General features: G+C 54.2%; 1 protein-coding gene across 1 annotated transcript in view; it reads right to left on the bottom strand.

The window, feature by feature from the left end:
* Positions 1–2,249: 2,249 nt before the first annotated feature.
* SLC24A3 (solute carrier family 24 member 3) overlaps positions 2,250–27,206 on the bottom strand; it is a gene marked incomplete at both ends in the record, with an annotated part of 111,265 nt that continues 86,308 nt past the window's right edge. The window contains 11 exons of the mRNA XM_080342950.1: positions 2,250–2,399; positions 3,399–3,464; positions 13,020–13,132; positions 13,910–14,024; positions 14,906–15,072; positions 15,502–15,778; positions 16,371–16,531; positions 19,948–20,093; positions 21,603–21,656; positions 23,609–23,634; positions 25,794–25,868. Of these exons, the coding sequence (XP_080199076.1) occupies positions 2,250–2,399; positions 3,399–3,464; positions 13,020–13,132; positions 13,910–14,024; positions 14,906–15,072; positions 15,502–15,778; positions 16,371–16,531; positions 19,948–20,093; positions 21,603–21,656; positions 23,609–23,634; positions 25,794–25,868 (1,350 nt within the window). The remainder of the gene's footprint in view (positions 2,400–3,398; positions 3,465–13,019; positions 13,133–13,909; positions 14,025–14,905; positions 15,073–15,501; positions 15,779–16,370; positions 16,532–19,947; positions 20,094–21,602; positions 21,657–23,608; positions 23,635–25,793; positions 25,869–27,206) is intronic.

Below are 27,206 nucleotides of genomic sequence, written 5' to 3'. Positions count from 1 at the left end.
TCAAAATAGAAGTAACAATAGGCCCTGATGTGAAACTTCTCTTTTTTGTTTTTCTTCCCCAAATCTGTCCCTTCTGTCAGCAAGGAAACACTGCCCAGAACACCCGTGTCTGGCGAGGCCAGCACAGCCGCGTGTCCCCAGGGTGGATTTCAGTGAAGCGTGCCACGTTGTTGCTAACACTTTGATTTAAGGAAGTATTTTAGGCATTTCAGTGGTTATTATTATTATTAATCTCATTAACAACGACAAAAGAAAAGAAACAACAGCAACGAAAAGCCAACAGTGGGAGGTACAGCAGGATTCCCAACGCGAGAGGCTCCCGGGGGCACGGGCATGTGGAGGCCGCCCCGCGACAGGCTGCACCGCGACAGGTCCCGCAGCCCTGACGTCCTGCTGCCCCTCCTCGTCCTGGCGGGGCCGCGGGCACGCCGCTCCCCGGCCGCACGCAGGGCGCACGCAGGGCTGGCCGCGGGCAGCGTCACAGCGAGATCGGGTGCCGAGCTGAATGGAAACCACACGCTGTACGTATTTTCATTTATAACATTACGCCAAAAGAAAATTAAACTGAAAAAAAATCACTTCCAAAGTGCAAACGGAATAAAAATTGTTGTTCTCTCTGTGAACGGGCTCTTTCGTTTCTCTGGAGGCTTATCTTCCTCCTCCCTTCCCCGCTCTCTCTTACACAGGGTTTGCTGCGCCTTTACTACCAATATTGGCCACTGTTTTACCATAGACAAAAACATTCACCTAGCTGGTAGTATCTTAATACATTTCATAGTAGAACATATACAAGAAAGAGGAAAAACCATACCAAATGAATCAGAAGTGATCAGTGCTTAAAGTAAATACAAGAGCCAGCACTGGCAAGAATCCACAGTATCAATACATACAAAGGAAGCCGTGATGGTGTTTCTCGTGGGGTGGGATCTGCCTGCATACTAATACAGAATTATACAAAATCTAGCAGGGATATTGGAACAATGAATAGCCAAACTTTCACAATAACTTAAGATCCGTGAGTCTGCATTGAAGATATCCCACATTTTAAGAAGCGCCATCTCTCTCTGTGTCTTCCTCCCTCCCAAAGGAGGGTGATGAATCCACATGATCCATTATCAGGTAAGTTCATCTGCTTAAGAAGACAAATTTCTGGCCAGGTCCAGTGTATTCTTTAAAGAGTGGCAAATTATGACTTCAGTATCTATGTCTGTGCAAAATATGCCTCTTTCCTTTTAAAGAAACCAGTGTCTGTAACTCATTTAGAAAAGTTCCAACATGTACTTATGTCCTTCTTGGAAGAAATAAGACATGAACTACTGAATCCCCCCAAAACAAGAAATCTGACGAAGCAGAGAAGGTTCTGACCTTCCATTTCACGTGCAGACCATTAAACCCAGGACCCCTCCTTGGCGGCGCCCCTGGGCTGGCGATCAAACTATTGCTTGGAAATACCATCAACTCTCCAGTAATAAACTCCAGCCTTAGCAGTAAAATGGCAGCAGTGTTTACCCTCTGAATCCACGTTTATCTTGCATTCCTCATCACACCTGTACAAGATCCATCATTTATGGTAAAACGTCATCCTCTGTTGCCTGGACAATCTTCTTATAACGTGCAGTAAATCCTTTCACACGCTGAGTACCTTGAATTGTGTTCCCGAATTACACTGCCCTGCGACCTCTGGGTTGTTACGGGAGACCCACAGGCAAGAGAGGACGTTGATCTCCGGCAATTAAAAAACAAAGCAAAAAACCTCCCAAAAAACCTAAAAACCAAAAACAAAATAAAAAACACCCTCTCCCCAACAAAAGAATAAAACAAATTCCAACAATTCTCCTTGAAAATCAGCCCCTGTCCGACGTACCCTCTTCCGCATTGTAGCAATAGTCTTAAGTCATAAATTAGATTAGTCTTCCGTCAAATAACTTAAAAAAGAAGGAATTGTAGCAGAGCAGTTTTGCCTGGCTTGACGCCAGCTAGCAGCCAGTTCATCTAGAGTCCCAGTCACACTGTTCAAAACCGAGCGAGGAAATCACATGAACATTGACAAAAGTAATCTTCACATCGATGCAGGATTTCTCCAGGTTGCTGGGGGTCAGGGAAAGGGCAGAGCGAGATGGGGCCACGTCCTACGAACAGTGAGCGGGTTCTACGTCACGACTCGGAGGTGCACCGCGTTCAGGAGACGCCAGCCGTGGGCTGTATTGCACAGGTTAGAGGGAAGTTCTCCCGACAGTCTGCCGCCTGCGTTAGTGATCTCTGCACATGGGCAAGTTCACAAACGTGAAAACATTGAATTCTGTCATGATGGAGAAACACAGGAAGATGCCGTAAAGGGAAAGGCACACACACCCTAGCTTCTTGTCCAGTTTCCATTTGTTCATGTGGACGCCAAAAACCTACAACAAACACAGAGTAAGCCACCATAGTAGGAACATTTGGAATAAAGTGGTAGATCCCTGTCTGAGTTTCAGGGGCATGAAGATGACTGTCCCGTTACTGATCACGGTCACCTGGAAGCAGTCATAATGCAAGTACTGCAACCAGGGAGCTGAGGACACCAGAGCGGACCCCTGGCAGTCCCTGAAGCCACAGACAGCACCAAGTCCCGGCCCAAGGGCCTTAAGTGTCTGCAGTGAGTTTCATTATAGCAAGAACAATGCATTTCAATTCAGTCAGAAACGTTTGCGTAGGCCAGACCCCTTTTTGTTTGCTCAAACTGCTGCATATGCCCCTCTGCACCTCAATCCAGAACCACAATGGCTAAGGCTGTGCTTGACTTTGCTTAGTTTGCTCTCGCATGAACCTCTTAAAGGATTCAAGTCCCGTGTATGAGGGAGTTGTGCTGGTGTGCAACACACGGGGACTCCCCAGGGCAGCTGTTCTCAGCGTCTGGAAGATGTCACATAAATCCTCTTCTCTATCACTTCTACTCTGCCGTGCTGGGCTTGACAAGCCAGGGCACGCGAGGCGCTGCTTTCAACAGGAACACCGGCGCGCCCCGGCACCGCCGCTTCTGCCCTGTGCTGGGTGCCACAAGTTCCTACAGGGGCCCACAGCAAACTCTGCAGTGTTTTGTCTGCCTGCCCAACAGGAAAACAGATCTCATCATACATCGAGAGATCTGCTTCAACTCTAGCACGAAAAATAGCTAATATTTACTAATGGATCTCCTGGGCTCCTCCCGTGACACACACAAGTGACCGCTCTGGGACGGACAGCTCCTGCCCAGCGCCGCACAAGGGCCTCGGGAAGCCGGCAATGGCCGTGACCGTCCCACCCGCTAACAGCAGACCGTGCAGCCACCACCACGGCCGGAGCTCAGAAAGGAGCAGGTGAGGAAAACGTCTACAAAAGTCACTCTTTTGGAAATAGAGAACAAAAGACTATATACATACTGTGACAAAAACAGACGCCAGCAGGAGACCAACAGAATAGATAAGTCCTCTGCTGTTTAACCGAATCTGTAAAAGAAGGAAGTTTATAAAATCATGTCACAATTGTAAGCAACAATATTTCTTTCTGCTGATACTTCTGTAACCCGAAACTGCTGAGCTGCTCAACACCGGCTTGCCAGCCAAGTCAGACCATCGCATCACAGGTTGTTCTGCACGCTCCTATGGCCGAGGAGGGAGCATTATTAGAGCAGCGTCCTCAGGACCTGACAGCACTTAGACTGTTCCACCCAGCATGGGCCCTGCCAGCCCTTATACTGTTATAGCGTGAAATCTTCTTTTTGGCAATTAACGCCTATGCAAGACCTATAAGAACAAACAGAGGGAGAGGAAATTTTGCATTCAGTCACCAGTTAGTGCTTCACAGTGGGGGAAATTAAACAAGGACACACACAAACACGTATTTTCTTCCCTACTCAAGTCAGCAATCTCACAGCCTGAACCGCAGCTGCTGCAAACCCTGGGTACCAATGGACCGCGGCACGCTAGCGCAGGATGAATGTTACTTAGGGCTGAGGCGAATAAAGCAAAGAGACAATTAACTGCCTGCAGGGCTGTGTAGAGATAGATACGGTCACCAAGGTACGCAGGCACACGGCAGGGTCTGACGCAGCCATCTCTGCGGCAGAGCCACCGTTACACCCACCGTGCAAGGGGAGAACAAGGGTCCTCAAAGCCGTGGAGATACTTAACTGCCACTTTCAGAGGCTCTGGAGTCTAATCAAAGGCACTCACCTGCATCTTTAAGCCCTAAACACATCTAAACCCATGGTTTGATGTGACATAAACCTAAAGCTGCATAGGAAAGCCACAGGGAGCAAAGCTGCCTCTCGGCTCCTGTTCCTCAGGTAGGATCACGCTTCTCCTCAGCGTCCCATTCTTCTCCCAGGGAGCTGAACCGTTGCCCCCCTGGGCATTTGTAGGTGATCTTCTCAAGCAGCATCACCTGCAGCATCGCCAGCAGGCGGAGTCTCTCCAGGTGTCTCTGCGGGGCTGCTCTGCGAGGGACACCTGCAGGGGCGGCTTCCTCAGGCCACCCAATGTCAGTTATTGCCTTCAGGCCACCGTAAGATAGCACAGCCCATTGTGCTCCTCCCTGCGCCTCCTGTGCAATGTAACCCTACACGGAGCTGCGTTCCAGCTGACAGCCACCACAACTAAACAACTATTTAAAGTAGTAACCGACTATTGAAGTTCCTAGAGGAGATCAATCTTAGCAAGAAATCACGTACGAGTGTTTTCCAAGGATGCTTCAGAACAGGAGATAGCTACTGTCTGTCTGGTAGCCTTGGGATCTGTGCAGTGCGGGTATATTGTCAGTCACCACTGTGCTGCTGAGGGCAAACAGCAGAACTAAATGCAGTCAACACCCTTAAACGGGCTGGTATCCGGTTCTTAACTGCTCAGCTTGTTCTACGTTTGTGCCCTAGGAAAAGCAAAAGCACGAGTCCACTTCTGCAGACAAGAAAATAGTTCCCAGAATGCAAGTTCATCCACCTCGAACAACACAGTTTATTCTAACTGTATTTTTTTAAACTGTTTTTAGTCCAATAAATGATTCAAACTAAACTTCTGTGCTATGATATTATTTTCTCAACTGTCAACACAGAAGATAATGGTACACAATGTATCAGTGGGCATTTTTCAGTGCTTGCATCCCTCCCGTTGGGCTACAAAGTGCATTTGCAAGAGAAGTGGGTATTACTAATTCAATGGCAAGCTGTCCTGGTTTTGTTAAAAAACAAGTTTCTCTGTTAGTGAATTTGCCTGTCAGCTAAAGCTTCACATTAGCTGCATTTTCCTGGAGAAACAGATACGTGTTTTGGTAAACAGAGCAATGGAATGCTAACTTGTTGGTAACCACAGATGGACGTCTTGTGAGAGGGGCAACGAGAAACAAGTGACCAAGAAACTGACCAGCTGTGTATAACATCCCATTCACGTGAATACTTCACATAAAAGTGGGAGATCACGAGGATTACAGGATTTCTTTAAGACATAAGCGGTAAGTGTCTGCATGGCAGACCCTTATGTTCCTATGGCCATTACATGTAAAATACAACATTCTCACTAGACCAACTGTCCAAAAAATGAAGTATTTGGATTGCTTCAGCATGTGAAGGCCAATTGTGGGACTGTGCACATAACTGAAGGTGAAAAATGTCAGTGACTCCACTGTTAATGTAAACGGCAGGTTGTAAGTGCTGGACAGGAGGAAACACATTTTTGCAGCTCCAGAAGTCTCCAAGGCCACTGCAGCTTCTGTTACCAGCGCCACGCAAACCGCAAAGTGCTCCTGAAACAAGAGCTGCTCCTGGGACGAGAGGCGCCGGTTCTGACCCAGCACACGCGGACCGGCTGCGCACACACGCACCGCTCCGCCGCGCCGCAGCCGCGGGTGCCTAACGCACCAATGCGAACCCCCTTCTCTGCTACCTCAGAGGAACAGCAGCTGGCTAGGGAAGAAGATACTACTCCACAACAAATTCCTGTCTGGATCTTGGTCAGGAATTCTGTCTGACCAGTGCCAGTATCTGCAAAAACTGTCAGTATGAAATCCATCAGTCGGAAAGGAATCCACAGGAAAAGGAAGCAAATGAAGCAGCTGGACTTATTTTAGCACGGAAAATATCTGAAGTCAACCGAAAGCGCAGACGCTGCTGCTCAGTTACATCGTTAACCTCCACAAGACCAGCAGACGCCTGGAAAGACGACCATTGCAAAGCCGCTGTGTCCCCTCTGCCGAGGACAGTGCTTCCCAAGAGCGGTGTTCGGGACGCTTTCGGGACCATCTGCAAGGCTGCTCTTCAGAGGTCATTCAGGGAACACAGGTTGCTACTGAGGATTATCCAAAAGCAGAAAGTGCATGCTAATGATTTACAATAGCTTTACAAACGGAAGGGATCCCACGCGGGCACAGCAAACGAGGCGATTCCCCAGCAGCGAGCGCCATAAGCACACGGGTTTCGCTCCAGGTTAGCGGTTCTCAGCTCGGCTTAACTAGCAACGCTCCTGGCCTGGGATCTAACCCAGCTCCCGCTGCGGAGCAAAGCAACCAGCTGTCAATTAACCTAAATAACAAGGACTCTCCTTTACGAGGCTTGACTGCTGCCACAGAAAGAAATGATTTCCCGGGAGAGGTGAAAGGGTGTTTTCTAACGCAGTTTTCACGTTCCAGTGCTTTTTGCTCCACAAAAATCAGAGCATTCATTAGGGTTATCACCTGATAGCTCACTCTGCCCCAGGACAGCAGGATTAAAAGCCTTCCATGTACACAGCACAGGGAGGTTTCCGCGGGTGAGCAAATGCTAGCTGTGACGTGCACTTTGTCGTTAGTTCATTTGGCTGAGCTGGATACATGTCACAGCCGGACCTTCTGGAAGAGAGAGTGCAAGTCTGTGGGTAAAAAGCGCTGTTGGTGAGCTGAGAGCGCTACAAAATCTGTGCAGAGTTCCAGATAATCCCACTGTGGCTCAGGTGGTGCATGTGTGATCCCTGCCGTGCCGCGGGACGGCAGAAAAGGGGCAGAAAAGGACAAAGGCAACGGGCAAAATGGCCTGTGAAACAACGAGAAGTGAATGAAAACCAACAAAGAGACGGCTGGAACACTGTGACAGGGATGTCAGCCTGTCCCCAAAGCAGACGTGCCCCAGGACAGCTGGGAGATGGATTCCACGGATGGGAGCTGGGTGCAATTCCAGAAGCACTGGACTTGCCGTGTTCGCACCGTGGAGCTCTCCACGTGCTCACAAGTACTGCAGTTAATTCGGTCGCTGCCTGTGCACAGAGAGGCTCTGCAGGGCGCGCGGGGAGCCCAGCCCCGCGCCATGGGCCGCTGCGGAGCTCAGCCCTGTGCCACGGACCGCTGCGGAGCCCAGCCCCGCGCCACGGACCGCTGCGGAGCCCAGCCCCGTGCCATGGACCGCTGTGGAGCCCAGCCCAGCGCCATGGGCCGCTGCGGAGCCCAGCCCCGTGCCATGGACCGCTGCGGAGCCCAGCCCCGCGCCATGGACCGCTGTGGAGCCCAGCCCAGCGCCATGGGCCGCTGCGGAGCTCAGCCCTGTGCCACGGGCCGCTGCGGAGCCCAGCCCCGCGCCACGGACCGCTGCGGAGCCCAGCCCCGTGCCATGGACCGCTGTGGAGCCCAGCCCAGCGCCATGGGCCGCTGCGGAGCCCAGCCCCGTGCCATGGACCGCTGCGGAGCCCAGCCCCGCGCCATGGACCGCTGTGGAGCCCAGCCCCGTGCCATGGACTGCTGCGGAGCCCAGCCCCGTGCCATGGACTGCTGCGGAGCCCAGCCCCGTGCCATGGACCGCTGCGGAGCCCAGCCTCGTGCCATGGGCCGCTGCGGAGCCCAGCCCCGTGCCATGGGCCGCTGCGGAGCCCAGCCCCGTGCCATGGACTGCTGCGGAGCCCAGCCCCGCGCCACGGACCACTGCTGTGTGCCCCTGCCGGGCCGGCGCAGAGCGGCGCACCCTCGGCACCGCGCCGCCCAGGGCCCGGGTGCTGCCGGCAGCCTGGAGCAGGCTGACCCACCCCTGTAAGAAACCTCCCTCCGTGCACATACCGTTCCTGCTCAAGTCTGTTGCCCAGGCCTCCTACTGGAAAGGCTGCTTGAACTAATACAGCGCTTTGAGATTCTCGCAGACCTTATAGCTCACAAGAACATTCAATCCTAGCAAACACTGCTATTACCTACCTATCACCAACAACAGGGTTTGGAAGGAGGCAGGTCCAGCCTTGCCCTTGGCCTGCTGCAGCTCTGCACAGCACCCGCTCCAGTGCACAGCAGGGGTTCCATCAGAACAGACCGCCAGGAATAGCCGCGTCCTGCTGCTCCATCCCCGCCGCTGGCGCTAGAGGTTTCCCTGCAGTGCCCTGCTCGGCCGGGCTGTGCTGCCGCCCTCCCTGCCGCGGCGGCGCCGGGATCGCAGCCCGCACAGGCAGGCGTGCTGCTCTTCCCAACCTCCTCCCCAGCTCCGGCAGCCTGCCAGTGCTTTCTAGTCTAATGACCACCTGCTTCAAAAAGTAACCACACGGAACCACAATTGTTTTATACAGTATTGCTCAGTGGTTCTGAGATCGTTACATCCAAACTAGGCTGAATAGATACTGTTGACTTATTTCTCATTTCGTTCATTTTAGTTCTCTACCTGCCTAAAGGACCCTTTATTTTTCTGCGTTTGATTTTAGGCTACCTGCTGCTGTCTCACAAATTTCCCATAGTCTACAGCTTTGGAAACAGAGTTTCAACTGATGAGCTATTCCCACTTCTTTGATTTTCATTGTAGCCTGCCCTATTTCCTATTGTGACTGCTGACCATGAGCACGGGAGACACGAAGAGACCGAGGTTTGGTACAAGAGCTCAGGAAAAATGTCCCTTGAGCTGTCAGGTTAGGGCAGAAGTCAGTGAAGCAGCCCCCTCATGACATGAGCGGCCTTTCCTGCAAGAGGCCATGGAACAGGCGCTCCGGGGTGTGTGACCATGTGCAAGTCCAGGGAAAACGAGGGAGCAAGACATTCAAAACTCTCGGTAAGGGAGGAGACCATTTCAGTTCTTAGCAAGCAGCAGAAAAGAGGCCTCAGCTGGATTCTTCTTAATTACAGACAGACAACCTCAGTCCCCTGTTCACGTACAAATGGGAAACGCTCTTCCCAGGAGCGCTGTGGGCAGACCGAGCGCGCCCCGCGCTGCGGGGAGGGAAGTCGGCGTTCCCAAACCGCCCCCGAGGCCCGGCCGGGGCTCCGCGCTGGCTGATCGATCGGGGCTCCGCGCTGGCTGATCGCACGGGGCTCCGCGCTGGCTGATCGCACGGGGCTCCACGCTGGCTGATCGCACGGGGCTCTGCACTGGCTGATCGCACGGGGCTCCGCGCTGGCTGATCGATCGGGGCTCCGCGCTGGCTGATTGCACGGGGCTCCGCGCTGGCTGATCGATCGGGGCTCCGCGCTGGCTGATCGATCGGGGCTCCGCGCTGGCTGATTGCACGGGGCTCCGCGCTGGCTGATCGATCGGGGCTCCGCGCTGGCTGATCGCACGGGGCTCCGCGCTGGCTGATCGCACGGGGCTCCGCGCTGGCTGATCGCACATGAGGCTCCGCGCTGGCTGATCGCACGGGGCTCCGCGCTGGCTGATCGCACGGGGCTCCGTGCTGGCTGATCGATCGGGGCTCCGCGCTGGCTGATCGATCGGGGCTCCGCGCTGGCTGATCGCATGGGGCTCCGCGCTGGCTGATCGATCGGGGCTCCGCGCTGGCTGATCGATCGGGGCTCCGCGCTGGCTGATCGCACGGGGCTCCGCGCTGGCTGATCGCACATGAGGCTCCGCGCTGGCTGATCGCACAGGGCTCTGTGCTGGCTGATCGCACATGAGGCTCCGCGCTGGCTGATCGCACGGGGCTCCGCGCTGGCTGATCGCACGGGGCTCCGCGCTGGCTGATCGATCGGGGCTCCGCGCTGGCTGATCGATCGGGGCTCCGCGCTGGCTGATCGCACGGGGCTCCGCGCTGGCTGATCGCACATGAGGCTCCGCGCTGGCTGATCGCACAGGGCTCTGTGCTGGCTGATCGCACGTGAGGCTCCGCGCTGGCTGATCGCACGGGGCTCCGCGCTGGCTGATCGCACGGGGCTCCGCGCTGGCTGATCGCACGGGGCTCCGCGCTGGCTGATCGATCGGGGCTCCGCGCTGGCTGATCGCACGGGGCTCCGCGCTGGCTGATCGCACATGGGGCTCCGCAGTCCCGCCCTCCGCTCTGCCTAGAGGGAACGGAGGCGCCCGCCTCCCCGCGTCCTGTGCAGCAGAGGCGCTGCCGCCAGCTCCCGCCGCTCCCCGCAGCGCCCGCGGGGAACGAGCCACCGAGGCTGAAGCGACTCAGCAAAGCAAAAACAGTGGAAATAACACAAAAGTCCTCCTCTTGAGTACTTTTCTGGCAGTTGCTCAAGGGAAAACAAGGAGCTATTGCCAAAACCCAAACTGGTTTTGCTCCAGGGTCCAAATATGAGAGAAATGACCTCATTCAGGAACATTAGAAGGACTTTGCTATATTTCCAGTCCCTTGGCTGAAGAAGCTGCAGGTCGCCTGTCTGCTTGGGGATCCTTTTCCTGCAGTGTCCCTGCCTGGCAGTGGAAATTCTGCATTCCCCGGGTCTTGCCATGAGACAGCGGTCTCAGCAAACCGGAATTTCAGATGTGCTGCATTCAGACCCTTTTTGAGACTCCTCAGCAATCATCCCCGGTCTGCTCTGCACCACACAACTCACTTTGCAGAGGGTACACGCGCTGGAGTGTGCAACGCTGAGCGCTGCACACAGACACTCGAGGTGTTAAACAAGAAACGCAGGTGTTGTGGCTGGAGACAATTCCTGTATTGTCAGGAGCTTTGCAAAGGACCAGACACTTTCGCTCTGCCACGGTATAATCATCCCAGGCTCTTTGTCATGAAACCAGGGAGCAAATTAACTCAATACCTGCAAACAACTCCAGAAAGCTGGAGGGACCAGTTGATACAATAGCTTCAGCGTGCACCTGCTGCTCGGGAGCGGGAGCAGGAGCGGGAGCAGGAGCCAGAGTGGGAGCAGGAGCGGGAGCCAGAGCGGGAGCCGGAGTGGGAGCGGGAGCGGGAGCCGGAGCAGGAGTGGGAGTGGGAGCGGGAGCCGGAGCAGGAGTGGGAGCTGGAGCGGGAGCAGGAGCGGGAGCAGGAGCAGGAGCGGGAGCCAGAGCAGCTAGAGCAGTTCTAGTGCCGTCACCAGGCTAAACCTGACCCAGCTAGCTCTGGCCTTTCCTGGAAACTTAGCAATACTTACATAATTAATTACTACTAATGGGGGCAGACAGGGGGGAGGCCTTGTTTTGTTTTGAAGTCAAATTATCCAAGGATTTGGAGAGAAGTCCAGGAACTGCAAGTGAAAACTGAGCAAACTCTCTTTGCTAACTGTGGGGCTGTTTCCAAGACCTCCTTTTCTAACCATGTGATCACACCATACAATGAACATTTTGGGTGTGCAGAACAGTACTGACATTGTTATGCCTCCATGAAAGCTGGCTGATGCTGTTCGGCCACTTGTTTTCATCCTTTTCTGCAAAAATATAGATGAGCTACAGATACGCCGCTCATTAAAGACTGGGGTTTTAATCCTACACATTGCTTCCTTCTGTCACCCCTGCATGCAAGAAGAAGGCACATCCAAGGAAACACTGGTCAGCCTGACCCTGGCTCCTGGGAAGCACTTCTAAACATATGAAGGACAAGAAGGTGATTGCAAGTAGACACAGATTTATGAACAAGAAATGACATTTACTCAGCCGACAGCCTTCTTTGACGAGCTGGACTTGTTGGATGAGGGGAGAGCAAGAGATGATGTTCACGCTGAATTTAGCAAGGCTTTTGACAGTGTCTCTCAAACATCCTCATAGACAAACGGAGGAAGAACCGACCAAACTGCACTCGGAGCCCAGCTGGAGGCCGCCACTGGTGTTTTACCCCGGGGCCAATACTGCTTAAGTTGGTTATGAATGACCTGGGTGATGGGGCAGGGGCACGCTCAGCAAGCCTGCGGCTGATTCCAAACGGGGAGGGGTGGCTGATGCGCCAGAGAAGATTCGGGGGATCTTATCCATGGGTATCCATGGGAGAGGACAGAGAAGGTGCAGCCAGGCTCTTCTGAGTGGTATCCATTGAAGGACAAGAGGCAGCACACACAGTTTGAAATACAGAACTTCCAGTTAAACATAAGACCAGTTTTGACTGTGAGAGTGCTCGATCGCCGGTGCAGGATGCTGAAAGCGGCTGTGCAGCCTCCGATTGTGGAGGCATTCAAGATGCAAGGGGACACGGCCCTAAGCACCCTGCTCTCGCTGGCCCTGCTCTGAGCAGGGCGCTGGGGACCGGATGGTCTCCAGAGGCGCTTGTCAACCTCAGCAGTTCTGTGACTCTCCATGTGCTCAACTCCGTGACTGCAGTCAAGAACCGTTCCTGTGCCACACACATCTCCTGCCCTGCCTTCCCAGAGGGAGCTCACAAAACCTGCGGCGGCAGAGTGACTCCTCTGTCACTGGGGAAGCAAAGGGCAGTTTCATTGGTGCTGGGTACAAAAGCTGAGCAGTGTTTGCTGATAATAGTCACGCTCTGAAATATCCAGTCATTTAACAGCTTCCTTCATCTTCCAGTGTGTTAACAGCCCAGTAACCCCAGATTTTTTCTTACCAAAAGCCCTACAGGTCTGCTCTATCCTCTACTTTCCACCTATGTGTTTGTCCCCTCTGCCTTATTAAAAACAGGATAATTCTCCTTATTCGGAATATGTTCAAATGTGTGAAAATACACTATACACTAGTGAGTCACCTTATTTCAGCACAGGCTGCAGGCTTTAAGGAGGAAATGGAAGTACTTGTCCTCCAAAGGATGGGGAATGTCCACTGACAATTAATTGCTACTTCTCCCAAATCATAACAAAGCAAAACTATTTCTTTCTTCAAATTCCATCCACAGAATTTTGGACCATTTTTTTTTTCTAAATGTATCTAAATAAATAAAAATAATAATGTGAACAGAGGTAGGACTTACATATGATCCATAATTCACTGCTAGGGTCTGCAGAGCCCACGGGAGGCCTAGGCCAATCAAAATATCAAAAACATTGCTTCCAATGGAGTTGGACACAGCCATGTCGCCCATACCTGCAGGAACGGAAACCACCTGCCATCAGACACGTCTCAGGAAAGTCTTACAGCTCTTAAACTGAGATACATCAATCTGAGCTAATCCAGACAATTTCCACAGATTAGGAACTGTGGGTACCCCCCACCCGCCTCCCGCACACAAGGCTGCAGGGGCTGGATCTTCCTTCTGGGAGGCTCTGAGACCCCCCAGACGGGTCCTCCCTGCGGGTCCCCGGTCCCGCTGTGCTGGCTGTGACCCGCTGGCCCTGTGACGAGCAGTGTGACCGTGTCACATGCGTCTTCTCCGGACTGGGGAGACCAGGTCCTCAGGCAGCCCGTTAAGTAGCTGCTTTTTTAATGAGCCACTGTTTTTGTTCCTCTGCGCAGTACTAACAACTTTCTTTTTCTCTTAAAACACCTGTTGTTCGGGTCACAAGGCAGGGGGGTAAGTTTTCTTTAAAAACAGTAATACCTTCCAGTCCTTATGACTGTGGAGAAAAGCTGGAAAGTGACCTGAAAGACCCCTTTGCTGTGCTCTAATCCATTCTATAACACCGATATTTGAATCGAGAAAAATGTTGTGACTTTTGGGAAGGCCTGAAGTTGACAACAGTGCCACAACCTGTTCCACCCCATCATGAAACTTGTTAGCTGCTTTGCAACAGCAACATAATTAATTTTCTTTGTTCTGGTTTTAAGTTTCAGGCTCAGGAACAGCCCCGCGCTGCCCAAGCAGGAGGAGGGCAGGAGGGCAGGAGGGCGTCCCCCCAGGGCACGGCGCCCGGACGGACCCACCTTGCCGCGCCACGATGAGGCTCGCCATGCAGTCCGGCACGCTGGTCCCAGCTGCCAAGAACGTGATGCCCATGATCACGTCTGGAATTCCCAGCGTGTAGCCGATGATTGTCACCTAAGGAGATGGAATGAACTGTCAAGCTGCTTACAGGAATTAAAATCGGAGACCAGCCTGGCCCAAGGTGCCGCTGAGACAAAGTGCTCAGTGCAAACTCACGCTTTCTTAAAGAGAAGTGGTGACAGGTTTTGTATACATTCACCACCTGTCCTGACACCAAAGCCTCATCATTGTCTGATTCTGCTGAAGAGTACAGACTGCCCCAAAAGAAACACAACCCATGCCGCAGTCTTACCGTAATCCTCATGAGGACAACTTACACTTTGCATCCACACACATGGTAACGTGGCCTGTAGTGAGCTGACTGTCCCAGTGACCCAGCCAGTGCTCAAACCTTCCTGTGAACAGGCCAACTACACTTGGATTTCCTTGTGTTCACTTTTATTTACCTCCTACCTTTAGGATAATGAAGTAGAAATAAGTTCCTGCTGACTAGAGCAGTTGTGCAAGGATTTGGCTGAATGTCAAGCTTTTGTTCACACCGAGTTCAAGTGTTACCATTCACGACTCTGCCTCTCAGGCTTGCTGGCTCCGGGACAAGGAAAAGTGATTGAGGCCAGATTCTCACTAGCATCAGGGCCTCTTTACACTGCCCTGCACGACAAGAAGGTGTTAAACCGCTGCAAGAGTCAGTTTTTCCCATGGTAAAGAACCTGAGTGAGATTCTAGCCCTGAATCAAGTTCAAAAGCCATGGTGATTTTTGATCACCTAGTTTTCTTCTCTGAGTGCAGACAGGTCTAACAGAGCTGGAAGCGGACTGAAGGTTTCTCATCTGAAAATTCAAGCGTGTAGAACTTTCTACACGCTTCTCTAAGCTGACAGAAAGCATTTCAGCTGCGTGTCCCAGGCTGTGGGGTCTGCTTTCGTTGGTACCTACCATCCACACCATCATGTAGGAGAAAGCTGCAATCCAGAGGGTGGAGGAAGCAAAGGTAACCATGAACCACTTTTCCAAATGGGGTTTGTTGCAGTTGGGCACTGTGAAGTACAGGACAAAACTCAATGGCCACGTGAAGAGCCACTTCAAGATTTCTGTCTTGCCAGCTGAAAAACAAAAAAGGGAAATCACACAGTTCTGGTCGGCTTTAGTGCAGACTGCTGTCACTCTGTTTAACCAGGCAGCTGCTCTGACACTCTAAGCCCTCCGGAGGAGTGAGAGGAGCTGTGGCTGTGCCCGGCCAGCAGCAGGACACGGAGACACGGAGGCACCTAGGACCTTCTGCGGCCTCTGCTCCACGTGAGCGGCACTGCCGGCTCTGTCAGCACCACACCCCACAGCGCGGGACGGGCGTCCCCCGGCGAAACTACGGCCTCGGTGCAGACACTTCTGACCTACGCTCAGGCAGCGGGAGACACATCTGACCTACGCTCAGGCAGCGGGAGACACTCCACCTCCGCAGGCACCTGCGAAGCTTCCTGGCACAGCCAACGGAGCTTTGCTTTCTGCAACAACACACACGCGGAGATTCTTACTGGGTAGGTCAAAAGGTGTGTATGGTCCTTCATGGTCTTCATCATCGTCATCTTCCTCCTCTTCCTCGTCGTTCTCATTGTTCTCGTTGTCCTCGTTCTCGTTCTCCGTCTCGTTCCCGGCCTCGGCCGCGTCCTCGTCCCAGCGCGTGCCGCTCAGGCCGCGCTCCGCGGAGCTGCTGGGGCCCGTGCCGTTCTCCACCACCTGCTTGACCGGTATTTTGATGGCTACTTCCGACTCCCCATTGGTGTAAGTCCTGCTGTTGATCAGCCTTTGTCTCTGCAAATAGAGGCACAGACCCTTGCTGAAAGACAGATTTTTAGAATTTATTTCTTTAAGGAGAAAGGGAGGAACAGAGAAAAGAGGTGTGCAGAGCTCTTTAAAAATTTGGCTTTAAAAGCAAAAGGGATTAATTTTGATCACGTACAACGTGACGCTTGCTTGCAGATGACGAGATGAATCTCACCTATGCAACTTTTATACGGGAGTGACTGGGGGCCGTAGAATCGACTACAGGAACACTCCAAGACCAGGGCCAGACTAAACACAGACTCAGTGGAGTACCGTATTATTAAATAAGTGCTAGCAATAATTATGTCAGATCAATGCAGGGGGCACCTCCTGTGAGCAACAGCTACAGGTAACGTAACAACATAACCACAGAGCAACCTGAAACCTTCTCTGCTAAAATCTCCATGGGGAGAAACAGCAGGGGATGGTTTAGTAAAGTCAGTGTCGGAAGGATAAGATCTGGGAAAACGTTATCAGGGATACAGAAGGAACGCAAGAGTTCCATTTTGACCTAAACACTGCTACTGGAAAAAGCAAATTGGGAGGGAGAAGGGGAGGTGGGGGGAGATAAAAGACACACCTCATTGATTAACATGCGGCTGGCCATGGAGAGACGTGTTTTGGGCGGGAAGTGGCTGGTTATCATGATCCGGAGCCCAGCTTCAGAGAATGAAAGCTGGTGCGGGTAGGCGGACAGCAGCTCATCCACCATGATCACCGAGGCTTTGCGGTGGAAGTTCCCTGCAGCCAAGAACAGAGAGAAACAGAGCTCTTCTCCCAGCTGCCTTTCTCGCTGCCCCACGTGGCCTTCGGAACAAATCTGGTTCCAGAGGTCCTCTGTAACAACCATTCCTTCAGCTACCGCCATTCAAAATACGCCTCTTCAGTTCTGTCTTTAGATGTCCTACATTTCCACCTTTAAATAAACTGCGTGGTGCCACCCCTGCCCGTGGGCGCTGGGCCAGGACGGGCCCAGCAGCAGGGAGGTCTGAGGTCTGCCCCGGCACATCTCACCTTCGCTCTCCTAAAATCAGTGCTGAACACTGGCCGATGTTTCACGACATTGCTGTTTACCACCATCACTATTAGTCTCACCGAACAGCAGCTCCCTGGCCTCAGTGTTACGTTTTTCTGACTGAGGAGGTTTCTGTGCACTGGGACAGATAAGTGGGGTCATCCATACTAAAAAAATCAAACGGCCAGACAGCTTTTCCTTGTGACTTCTTCCATGCGGGTATTTCCTGCACAACACTCAGGGGAACTGCCCCAAACAGAGAAGTCCTTCTGATCAATTATTTTTGGTCTTCTCTTCAGAAAAGGCCTCAGAAAACAAACAGCGTGGTCTGAAACCCTCAGGCAACCTCTGCAACGAGTGCTGCTTGTGACCCGCGCTGCCAGCCGGTGTGCACAGCAGGGCACTCACCTGCCAGACCCCGCGCTGCCAGCCGGTGTGCACAGCAAGGCACTCACCTGCCAGGCCCCGCGCTGCCAGCCGGTGTGCACAGCAGGGCACTCACCTGCCAGGCCCCGCGCTGCCAGCCGGTGTGCACAGCAGGGCACTCACCTGCCAGGCCCCGCGCTGCCAGCCGGTGTGCACAGCAGGGCACTCACCTGCCAGGCCCCGTGCTGCCAGCCGGTGTGCACAGCAGGGCACTCACCTGCCAGGCCCCGCGCTGCCAGCCGGTGTGCACAGCAGGGCACTCACCTGCCAGGCCCCGCGCTGCCAGCCGGTGTGCACAGCAGTGCCACCTGCCTCACCGGGCCCCGCGCTGCCAGCTGGTGTGCACAGCAGTGCCATCTGCCCCGTCCGGCCCCACTGCCAGCCGGTGTGCACAGCAGTGCCATCTGCCCCGTCCGGCCCCGCGCTGCCAGCCGGTGTGCACAGCAGTGCCACCTGCCCCGTCCGGCCCCGTGCTGCCAGCCGGTGTGCACAGCAGTGCCATCTGCCCCGTCCGGCCCCACTGCCAGCCGGTGTGCACAGCAGCGCCACTCGCCCGTCCGGCCCCGCGCTGCCAGCCGGTGTGCACAGCAGTGTCACCTGCCCGTCCGGCCCCGTGCTGCCAGCCGGTGTGCACAGCAGTGCCACCTGCCCCGTCCGGCCCCGCGCTGTCAGCCGGTGTGCACAGCAGTGCCACCTGCCCCGTCCGGCCCCGCGCTGTCAGCCGGTGTGCACAGCAGTGCCACCTGCCCCGTCCGGCCCCACGCTGCCAGCCGGTGTGCACAGCAGCGCCACTCGCCCGTCCGGCCCCGTGCTGCCAGCCGGTGTGCACAGCAGTGCCACCTGCCCCGTCCGGCCCCACGCTGCCAGCCGGTGTGCACAGCAGCGCCACTCACCCACCAGGCCCCGCGCTGTCAGCCGGTGTGCACAGCAGCGCCACTCGCCCGTCCGGCCCCGCGCTGCCAGCCGGTGTGCACAGCAGCGCCACTCACCCACCAGGCCCCGCGCTGTCAGCCGGTGTGCACAGCAGCGCCACTCGCCCGTCCCGCCCCGCGCTGCCAGCCAGTGTGCACAGCAGTGCCACTCGCCCCCCAAGCCCCACTGCCAGCCGGTGTGCACAGCAGTGCCACCTGCCCGTCCGGCCCCACTGCCAGCCGGTGTGCACAGCAGTGCCACCTGCCCGTCCGGCCCCACTGCCAGCCGGTGTGCACAGCAGCGCCACTCGCCCGTCCGGCCCCACTGCCAGCCGGTGTGCACAGCAGCGCCACTCGCCCGTCCGGCCCCGCGCTGCCAGCCGGTGTGCACAGCAGCGCCACTCACCCACCAGGCCCGGTGGCCCCCAGCCAAGAAAACATAGGAACAACTTTCAAGAGAATGAAGCAATCCTTTCGTCTTCCTTCCTGGCCAGTTTGACTAACCGCAAGCGTCCAAACAAAACACCCCCAGAGGCTGAGCCGTGTCACGCAAAGAGACATTCTGGGGAGATTTAAACCAAATCCCACGATCAGAACTGCCTCATTTACGCATAACCCTGAGGTCACTAGGTAAACCTAGATGACTAAGGCCTGAGTTTATGCTCAGAGAGTTTTACCAGTCCAGCTTTACTGGTACAGAGAGCCGTCACCCTGCCAGCACAGCCCGCTGCTGAGCGCCCCAGGCTGCGGCGCCTGTTCCCAGAACAGGCACACGGCCCTCACAACAGCCTGCCCTCGGCACCCAGCGGCACAGCAGCCTCTGCTGGCCTCGGAGGGGTTGATGTCAGCAAATAACCCCCTCTGCATTTCATGTTTACTGCTTACTGTATACAGACTGTCTTTCAATCACTATTTGCAGTACAGGAGACCTGGTTTTGTTAATTTGTTTTTAGCCCATCTGCAGGCGAGTCCAGGACTGCTTTACACCAGCTGGAACTCCTTCTCGAGTTGAACCAGGGACAGGGGGTGCGCTACTCCTGGTGATGGGTGCTGGTAAGTCCCAGGTACTTACTGCACACGCTAGTTGACTATTGCAAAGACAAAAAAATCATCCTCTGTAAATACAGTTTACCACATGCTTGCAAATGCACACACCAAGCTACTGCTGCTGACCTACGGAGTGGGTCAGGTTTTTTAAGCTGAATACAATCATTTTTATACATGACCATGACTAAAACCAAATGGGAGCAGATTTCAGCCGAAGGGAAAGCCACTAAAAGACCATTTACATGGAAAAGTTGTGCATGTTCAAGACAGCACGTGCAGTAAGAGTGCGCTACCCAGACCCGCCCCGAGCGCCACCCCTCCTCCACCAGAAGAAAGTGTGCGCTAGTGCAAGCAGGGCCAGTTCAGTTCACGATGCCCTGGAGTGGAGGCAAATCTAACTGCAGTACTAGGTATAAACGGGCATGTTCAGCACAGAATAACAGTCCCACAAGGCGACTTACACCGGCAGGGCTGTTAACGGTCTGGAAAACCAGCCCCTGGCAGGTGGGTATGAAGCTGGAGAGGCCCGTTCCAGCAGCAAGAACGGCCCGGCGGAGGCTGGTGCTGCCTCGGCAGCACGGATGCGGTGGCCGGGTCACCACGCCATGGCGCAGCAGCCACGGCCGCCTGGCAAGGGTCACGAAAGGGCCACCTCCCCAGCTGTTCTGTGGCTGGCAGGACAGCAGCAGCCCCGACCGCGCGACTAGCCAGCAGACTGGTACATGTTCAGAATGACGTGAGCAAGCAGGGTGACTTACTGGAACAGTTACCTTTCTTTAGTAACACCACTGTGGCATCGCAGTTGCTGTTATCATCCATTTCCGTGTTGTTTGCTAAACCGTTGACCATGTTTGCAGAGTTCTTTGTCTTCCTTTCAAAGCAGTGATGTATGGTTGAGTTGTACCTGCAAAAATGAAACAAACTCTAGATGTACCTTTGCTCCTTCTACATGGATTTCTCTCCACTCTTTCCTAGACTCATATCCTGCACGATCCAACTAAGGGAGGGAAGAAACCTCTGTGGTTTTAAGGAGATCTGGCCACAGTGTGCCAGAGCTCTGACTAAACTGTGTACAATGCAATCTCTGCACCCAGAGGGCTATGAAAGATACAGACACGAATCCTGAATGACACGTATGCTTATGTATTATGGGCAATGATGTTCCATATAGCAAGTAATGATTACCTGTCACTGTCCAAATTTATTTTCTATCACATAATCACATCTGAGCGTGAGTGCCGTTTTACCTGTGAAGACCCATCACAGAAATACAAGACTATAGGCTAAGTTCTGTCTCAGCTTTAGGGGAAAGAACAAACCCGTATTTTTGTCTGTTACTGTATCTGGGGTAGCCAGGAGCTGACACAATCGCGGTCCCTGAAGGCACGGGCAGCAGAGCACTGCGAGCGGCGCTGGGGTCCCTGAGCAGCCCAACCGCCCCCCCAGCAGAACCAAACGGGCCTGCAACACCTGCGCACACTGCGGCACTGCCTTCAGGAAACAATCATTCTGAGCTCAGACATTACAATGGTCCACTTTGCTGGGCAGGCAACTGCTGCAAGGGAGAAGACACCCTTCATGTTGAAGTTTCTACTTATTGGAACTGAGATGAATTCTGACTCGTGTCTCTTCGACCCAGCCTGAGTGTGTTGCTGTTCCCACTGAGAATTTCTCTCGCAATATTTTCTCTATTCATCATTCAAAAACAAACCTCTACTATTACTTGTTGAGACAAGACCACTGGCGTGCTTGGCAGCTGGTAGGTTTTGTTGAATGTTCCAGTTTAAATCTGGGTTTCCTTTCCACTGGCTTTTAAAAACAAGGCAGGAGGAGGGAACAAAGAGCAGAACAGACCAGCTTTGCTAGCATGAACTTGCGTGAAAGAACTCACACGGGTCAGATGCTGAAAAAATCAGTGCTGATGTGCTGTAGTTCTATCATGAGTCTTCAAGCAAGAACAAATTGCTGTGGAGCCTTACGCTCTCAAAAAGCAGACCGGAATCAACTGCGTGTTTACTTCTGAGTAGAGATGCTACAGCGAAGTCAGAAGAGGCGGCTTGTGGGACTTGCACAAATTTGGTTCCCTGCTCTGCTGCAGAGTTGCTGCATGAGCCTTGGTCAGTTCACACAGAGCGAGATGCAAAAAGCATCCACCTTTAGGTGTCTGATTCTCAGATCTGTCCTGTGCGGTTAAGCAGCCCCTTCCTACCCCACCAGGATAAACTACAGGTAAGTCCATGACAGGGCCAGGTGCTTTCACCCCTGCTGCGGGGGTTCTGCTGGCGTGCAGGCTGGGGGAAGCAGCGGAAGCGCTGCGGGCAGCCTGCAGCTCTCACTGCCTCTGCAACCAGTGGGAAAGCTCTGGAGCAAGGAGCCTTACCATCTCAACAAGCCAGGGGAGCATCTGACTTACTTCATGATGACGATGTAGATGATGTACATCAGCACTAAGACCAAGGACTCCCACCTGCAAACAAGAGCGACACAGGAAACGCATGAGAGCAGGGCACTGCAGTCAGCTGTCTGAGCTCGGCCATCCCACCCGTCACACCGCAGACCCGCGAAAGGCCCGGCCCGCTCAGGCTGTCTTAATGCACCGCTGGAACAGGGGGTGCACAGGGAAGCGGCTCACACGTCCATGCGTGATGCCTCCTTTGTTTTCTTCTGCTCTTGTTTTGCTTGGCCAAACCAACACACCAGCCAAGAACAAGTGGCTGAACCCAGGAGTTCAGTGACCAAATTGCACCCAGGGAACAGTGACAGTTCTGTAAGGGAACTGCACAGCGGGAGGGGAGCAGCCGCCCTGCTCTGCCTGCATGGGTGCAAAGCGGTCCCTGGGCCCCCTGGCCACGCCGAGGCACCCGCACCACGCAGAGCCTCCGACCGCGGGGCAGCTGCTCCCACCGCGGCCGCCCCCGCACCACGCAGAGCCCCTGACCGCGGGGCGGCGGCTCTCGCCGTGGTCGCCCCCGCACCACGCAGAGCCCCCGACCGCGGGGCGGCTGCTCCCGCTGCGGCTGCACCACGCAGAGCCCCCGACCGCGGGGCGGCTGCTCCCGCTGCGGCTGCACCACGCAGAGCCCCCGACCGCGGGGCGGCTGCTCCCGCTGCGGCTGCACCACGCAGAGCCCCCGACCGCGGGGCGGCTGCTCCCGCTGCGGCTGCACCACGCAGAGCCCCCGACCGCGGGGCAGCTGCTCCCGCCACGGCTGCACCACGCAGAGCCCCCGACCGCGGGGCGGCTGCTCCCGCCGCGGCCGCCCGTCCCCGGGAGCGCAGCCGGCAGCGTTGCAGCTGCTGAGCAGATGCTGGCAGGGGTTTTCTCCACTGTTGTGTGTCAAGATAGTAAAATTTGTACGAACACAAAACAGAATGCGACTTTTAGAACTTGTTTCTAGGTAAGCTTTCTCATTGACCAAAATGCTGTACACTGTACAGCTCCCTCCAGAAAACTGTTAGTCCTTGTAGAAAACATCCATTATCACATTGCTCTGTACTAAAACTCATGGGCCATTTTCTCTTGAAGGATTTTGAGACGTTGCACTAACAATATCGGTATCTCGTTCCCCGCTTCTGACAGCTCAACCCTCAGCTTCTGCACCGAAGTGCTTTAGTGGAAGGGCACAGTCGGATACAACGGGGCTCGAGTCCATGCCATTGGAAACAAACAAACAACACAAAGCAAAAAGAGAAGCCAAGCTGCTGCAACCTCAGTGTTTCAGAAATCCTCTGAAATTAAATATAAATCCCCTAGCGAGAACAAGTTTAAGAAAACATGCAACCCCAAAAGCCTGACTCCCCCTAGTGCTTGTAATCTAAATAATACCGGCTGTGAAGGAAATCAAAGCTATTGCTGCCGCTGCACCAGCCCTGAGAGGCGCTGAGAACAAAACCATGAAGGCAAAACAACTGAAAGTACACTTGTGTTGGAAGCCCTGCTAGCCTACCATACCTATTGCAGCATATTTAACCACATCCATGGGGATATTAACATACATATTCTATTCTTTTTTTCTTTGAATGGGTCATTTGCTCCTTAATGTTGCCTCTGGAGCTTTTGTTTTTAAAACTATTAAAAATCCAAATACTGGAAGACGTTAGTGACCGGTTCGGTGTGCCTGGCACAGCGGCCCCGGGCAGCGCCTGTGCCGGTGCCAGCGTGTCCATCGCGCTGCTGCCGGCGGGCAGAGGGCACCGGCCGCCGCACCGGGAAACGGCCCGCGGGCCTCTCCTGGGCTTTCCGGCTCAAGCACCAGTCACTCGAGCCCATCTCGCGCTGAGGTTTCTCACGCAGCAGGAACTGCTGCCTGCATTGCCCTGTGTAACCTTTTAGCTTTCCCCTCCTCCCCTGAGGAACTCGACTAATTGCAGCTTTTGCGGTGTAACCAGGAAAAAATCAAAAGAAAAGGATATACTTACCAGGAAACTTTTTCATCATAAATAAACTGTGGAGAAAAGATTTAAAAACAGACATGTTACACACGAAATCATGCCGCTCAGCAAAGAGCGGCAGAGCAACCCAGGGCCAGGGATGGAGCTCTGGGCTGTTCTGGCTCTGCCCTCCTGCCCAGCCTGTGAACCTTCCAGCCCTCGGCTCCTCCCGCCCGGCAGGAGCTCCTTCCCAAACACCGGACACACGGGACCCTGTGTGACCGGGGCTGCAGTGGCAGTGCGGCAGCAGCGCCAGCAGGGACAGTGGGAGCGGGTCGGAGCAGCGGCTGTACCTGCCCCGAATTCCACAGTGAGTCTCACCAGAGACACGACCGCTTCCCTCACCTGCTCCTGGCAGCTGAGATGCAGATTTGCAGCCAGCTCTGCAGCCGCTGTGGAATTTTGCTGGCTAAAAACGGGGCCCAAGGCGTTATTTCCTTATGATCTACATGATCGCCACCCCAGCTGAATGTAACTGCTGTGACAGTCACTTCAGCACATCTGCAGGCGGATGCTGAAGGTTTCACAACAAAGCTGTGCAAAACTCCCTGGGCAAGAGACGCGTGTGCAAGATGCTCCGTGCAGGGAAGCAACGTGTCTGTGCGGAGGGGTGCGAGGTGTCTGCCCCGCTGCCAGGCTGCGGGCTGAGGCAGACGGGAGGTGACCGGCCGGTGGCTGCAGCGCCCGCCCCGCGCTCCCCACGGCCACGGGAGCCGGGGGCTGACACCCCCATGGCCGGTGACACGCGGGCGCCTGTGCGGGGCTGCGCTTGCTGCCGTCTCGGCTGTCCTCCCTGAGCAGGGGCCCGCAGCACGGCTCGGCCGAGTGCTGGCACCACCTGCCCGGCTGCGGCAGCCGGAGGGCACAGCCCAGCGCTTCCCCTCGGCTGCACAGCTGTAAACAGCAGCTCCTGCGTGACAGCCAGCACCCGCAACACTTACAGTGCTCACTGCGAGAAAACATGATGCATGTTGTAAGTTACAGCTCCAGTCACCCTGATCTAACCTGACAAGGCTTGGTTTAGGTTATAACGTGTTGGCGTGATGGGACATGAAAGCGCGTGCGTTGACCTTTGTGATTCAAAATAGCACCTGTCCCACTTCTGTCACTAACGACTGCGACCACGTCCCTTCAAGTTAAGACACGCAGGCACCTTTTTCCTTTCAGGGAAATAAGGACTATCAGTTCTGCCGAGCTCTACAAGACAAGGTGTCTTTATAATACTAAGGCTAAAAACAACATAATTGCACAGCGCTGAATCAAGATGAGGTAAGAATGGTAAATGCAGTTTATTTACTACTAATTTGTGATTTAGAGTTCGCTCTTTCTTATGGAATAGCCTGGAGCACCGAGCAGGTGAGTTTACACAGCTCTGGTGTTTACTCCTGCAGCACTACCGTTCCTTTGCTACTGGACACGGAAGGAGACAAAGTCACACTGATTTACTCAGCAGAATATTGAGCTTTTAAAAGAGCTGCTGAATCTCAACATTGGCAGGAACATATTTATTTCCCCTCAGGTGTATTTACGATTAGTACAGACACCAGTGGAGTACAATTTATAACACAGCCCCACAAGCTGCTGTTTGAAATACCGTGAGAGCAACTTTCGACAAGCAGTATCATCCCTCAAGAAAGACGACTGTATTTCAGCCGCAGCTGAAGTCTCAATGCCCTGATATGGGAAATTATCCGTATATGGCAAAGCATGTAGGTGCCTTCCAAGGCGCCAGCAGCCAGCAGCGCGGTGCTGGGCCGGCAGCCTGCGCCTCGCCTCCCAGCCGGGCCGCCGCGGCCGGGCAGTCGGTGTGTGTTGAGTAACGGCGTGCTGCCGCCCGCGTCTGCCGCTGCCCTACAAGGACCGGAAAGATCCGAGCCACCGCGACGCCAGGGGTCCCTGCGCCTGAGCGGGGAGAACTTCTTAGACTGAAGCAGGGCTTGACTCCGAAAGGAAAAATCCTTATTTGCCTTCAAATTGCTCCCTGCACACCCTCCACCTCCTGCCCTTGGGCCAAGCTTTGCTACAGAACCAGGGAGACACAAGGACACTTCTCCACAAGCACAGAACCACGCGACTCCTGGAGCCAGGGTCTCAGCTACAAGACTGTGATTTCTTAGCAGGTTCCCTGGACAGGCGGCACCAGACATGTGGGCTCCCACCTTGAAAAACTTACCACAATGAGTGCAATGACAGACAGCGTGTAGTAGATCGAATCTCTCAACAGACTCCACGATGACAGTGCAACGACCTGGGGAGAGAGGCAAAGAGAGGAGGTCAGCCAGGCCGTCCCCAGCACGAGCACCATGCTAACCGTTTGTGCCTAAGCAGAGCCCGCCAGGCTGTCCCCGTCACTCTGTGCGGGTCTGTGCGGGCTGTCCCTGTCACTCTGTGCGGGTCTGTGCGGACTGTCCCTGTCACGCTGTGCAGGTCTGTGCGGGCTGTCCCTGTCACTCTGTGTGGGTCTGTGCGGGCTGTCCCCATCGCTCCGTGCGGGTCTGTGCGGGCTGTCCCTGTCACTCTGTGCGTGCTGTCCCCATCACACTGTGCGGGTCTGTGCAGGCTGTCCCTGTCACTCTGTGCGGGTCTGTGCGGGCTGTCCCTGTCACTCTGCGCGGGTCTGTGCGGGCTGTCCCTGGAACAGCTGCTACGGAGATGGGGATGGCCGAATCTGAAGAGTGAAAGGTGTAAGGCCACAGAAGTCGCACTGCAAAAGCAGTCGGGTCGGCCGGCACAGCCCGGTCCCCCACGGACCTCGGCAGAGCCCCGGCTGCACCGGCGGGTACCACCGCAGCTCCGTCAGCACTCGCACAGTTTCCACAGAAATACACAACAACCCAGCAAGGCGCTGAGAACCCAGGAATTTATATGCAGAAGAGGATAAAATGGGATTGCGGTGCAGTTCATTTCATTTCACGCCTTCCAAAGCCAAGGAAATGAGGAGTCGTGGTCACGGTAGCCTGCAACTCAATCTTAGAAGAAAAACACTACGAGTGAATATTAGCCTCCAACTTCATTAACAGTATTGAAAAGGGCAGATTAAATGTGGTGGCAACATCTTCAGTATGACCATACTTTTTACTCTTAATAGCATGGCTTTTTAAACTGGACGTAATTCACGCCCAGTGTAAAGTCTCTTCATGCAACCATTGACATGTAAGAAACTCCAATCTAAAATAAAAAAGCAGGTGTTTAAAGTGCTTGAGTCAGATGAGATTCATACCAGCTGACAATACATTTCGATGCACACAGAGATAGATGAATGGAGAGCCTTTATGATGGAAATTTCTAAATGTAGAAACCTGGAGCTGGGTTCATAATTCTATTCAGAGATCCTTAATTAAATCTCACATCTTACAGATAGTGGACCCCTTCATTTTGATTGAGCAATCTTTGTAAGACAGTTTATAAACCAATTTGACATTATTCCACTCAGCTTTCGTGCTGCTGCTTAAGGTCCTATGCACTTTTCTCAGCACGGATGCTGGTGGGGATTTTATAGCTGTAAACTTAAGCTCTCTATAATAAAAGTCACAACTTCTGAAATTAATGACGAGCCCCACGTGAACACTCCTGCTTGCAAGTGTCA

Source organism: Nesoenas mayeri (genome assembly GCF_963082525.1).
Source record: "Nesoenas mayeri genome assembly, chromosome: 3".
Classification (NCBI taxonomy): Eukaryota; Metazoa; Chordata; class Aves; order Columbiformes; family Columbidae; genus Nesoenas; species Nesoenas mayeri.
This window is presented reverse-complemented; position numbering and strand designations above follow the sequence as displayed.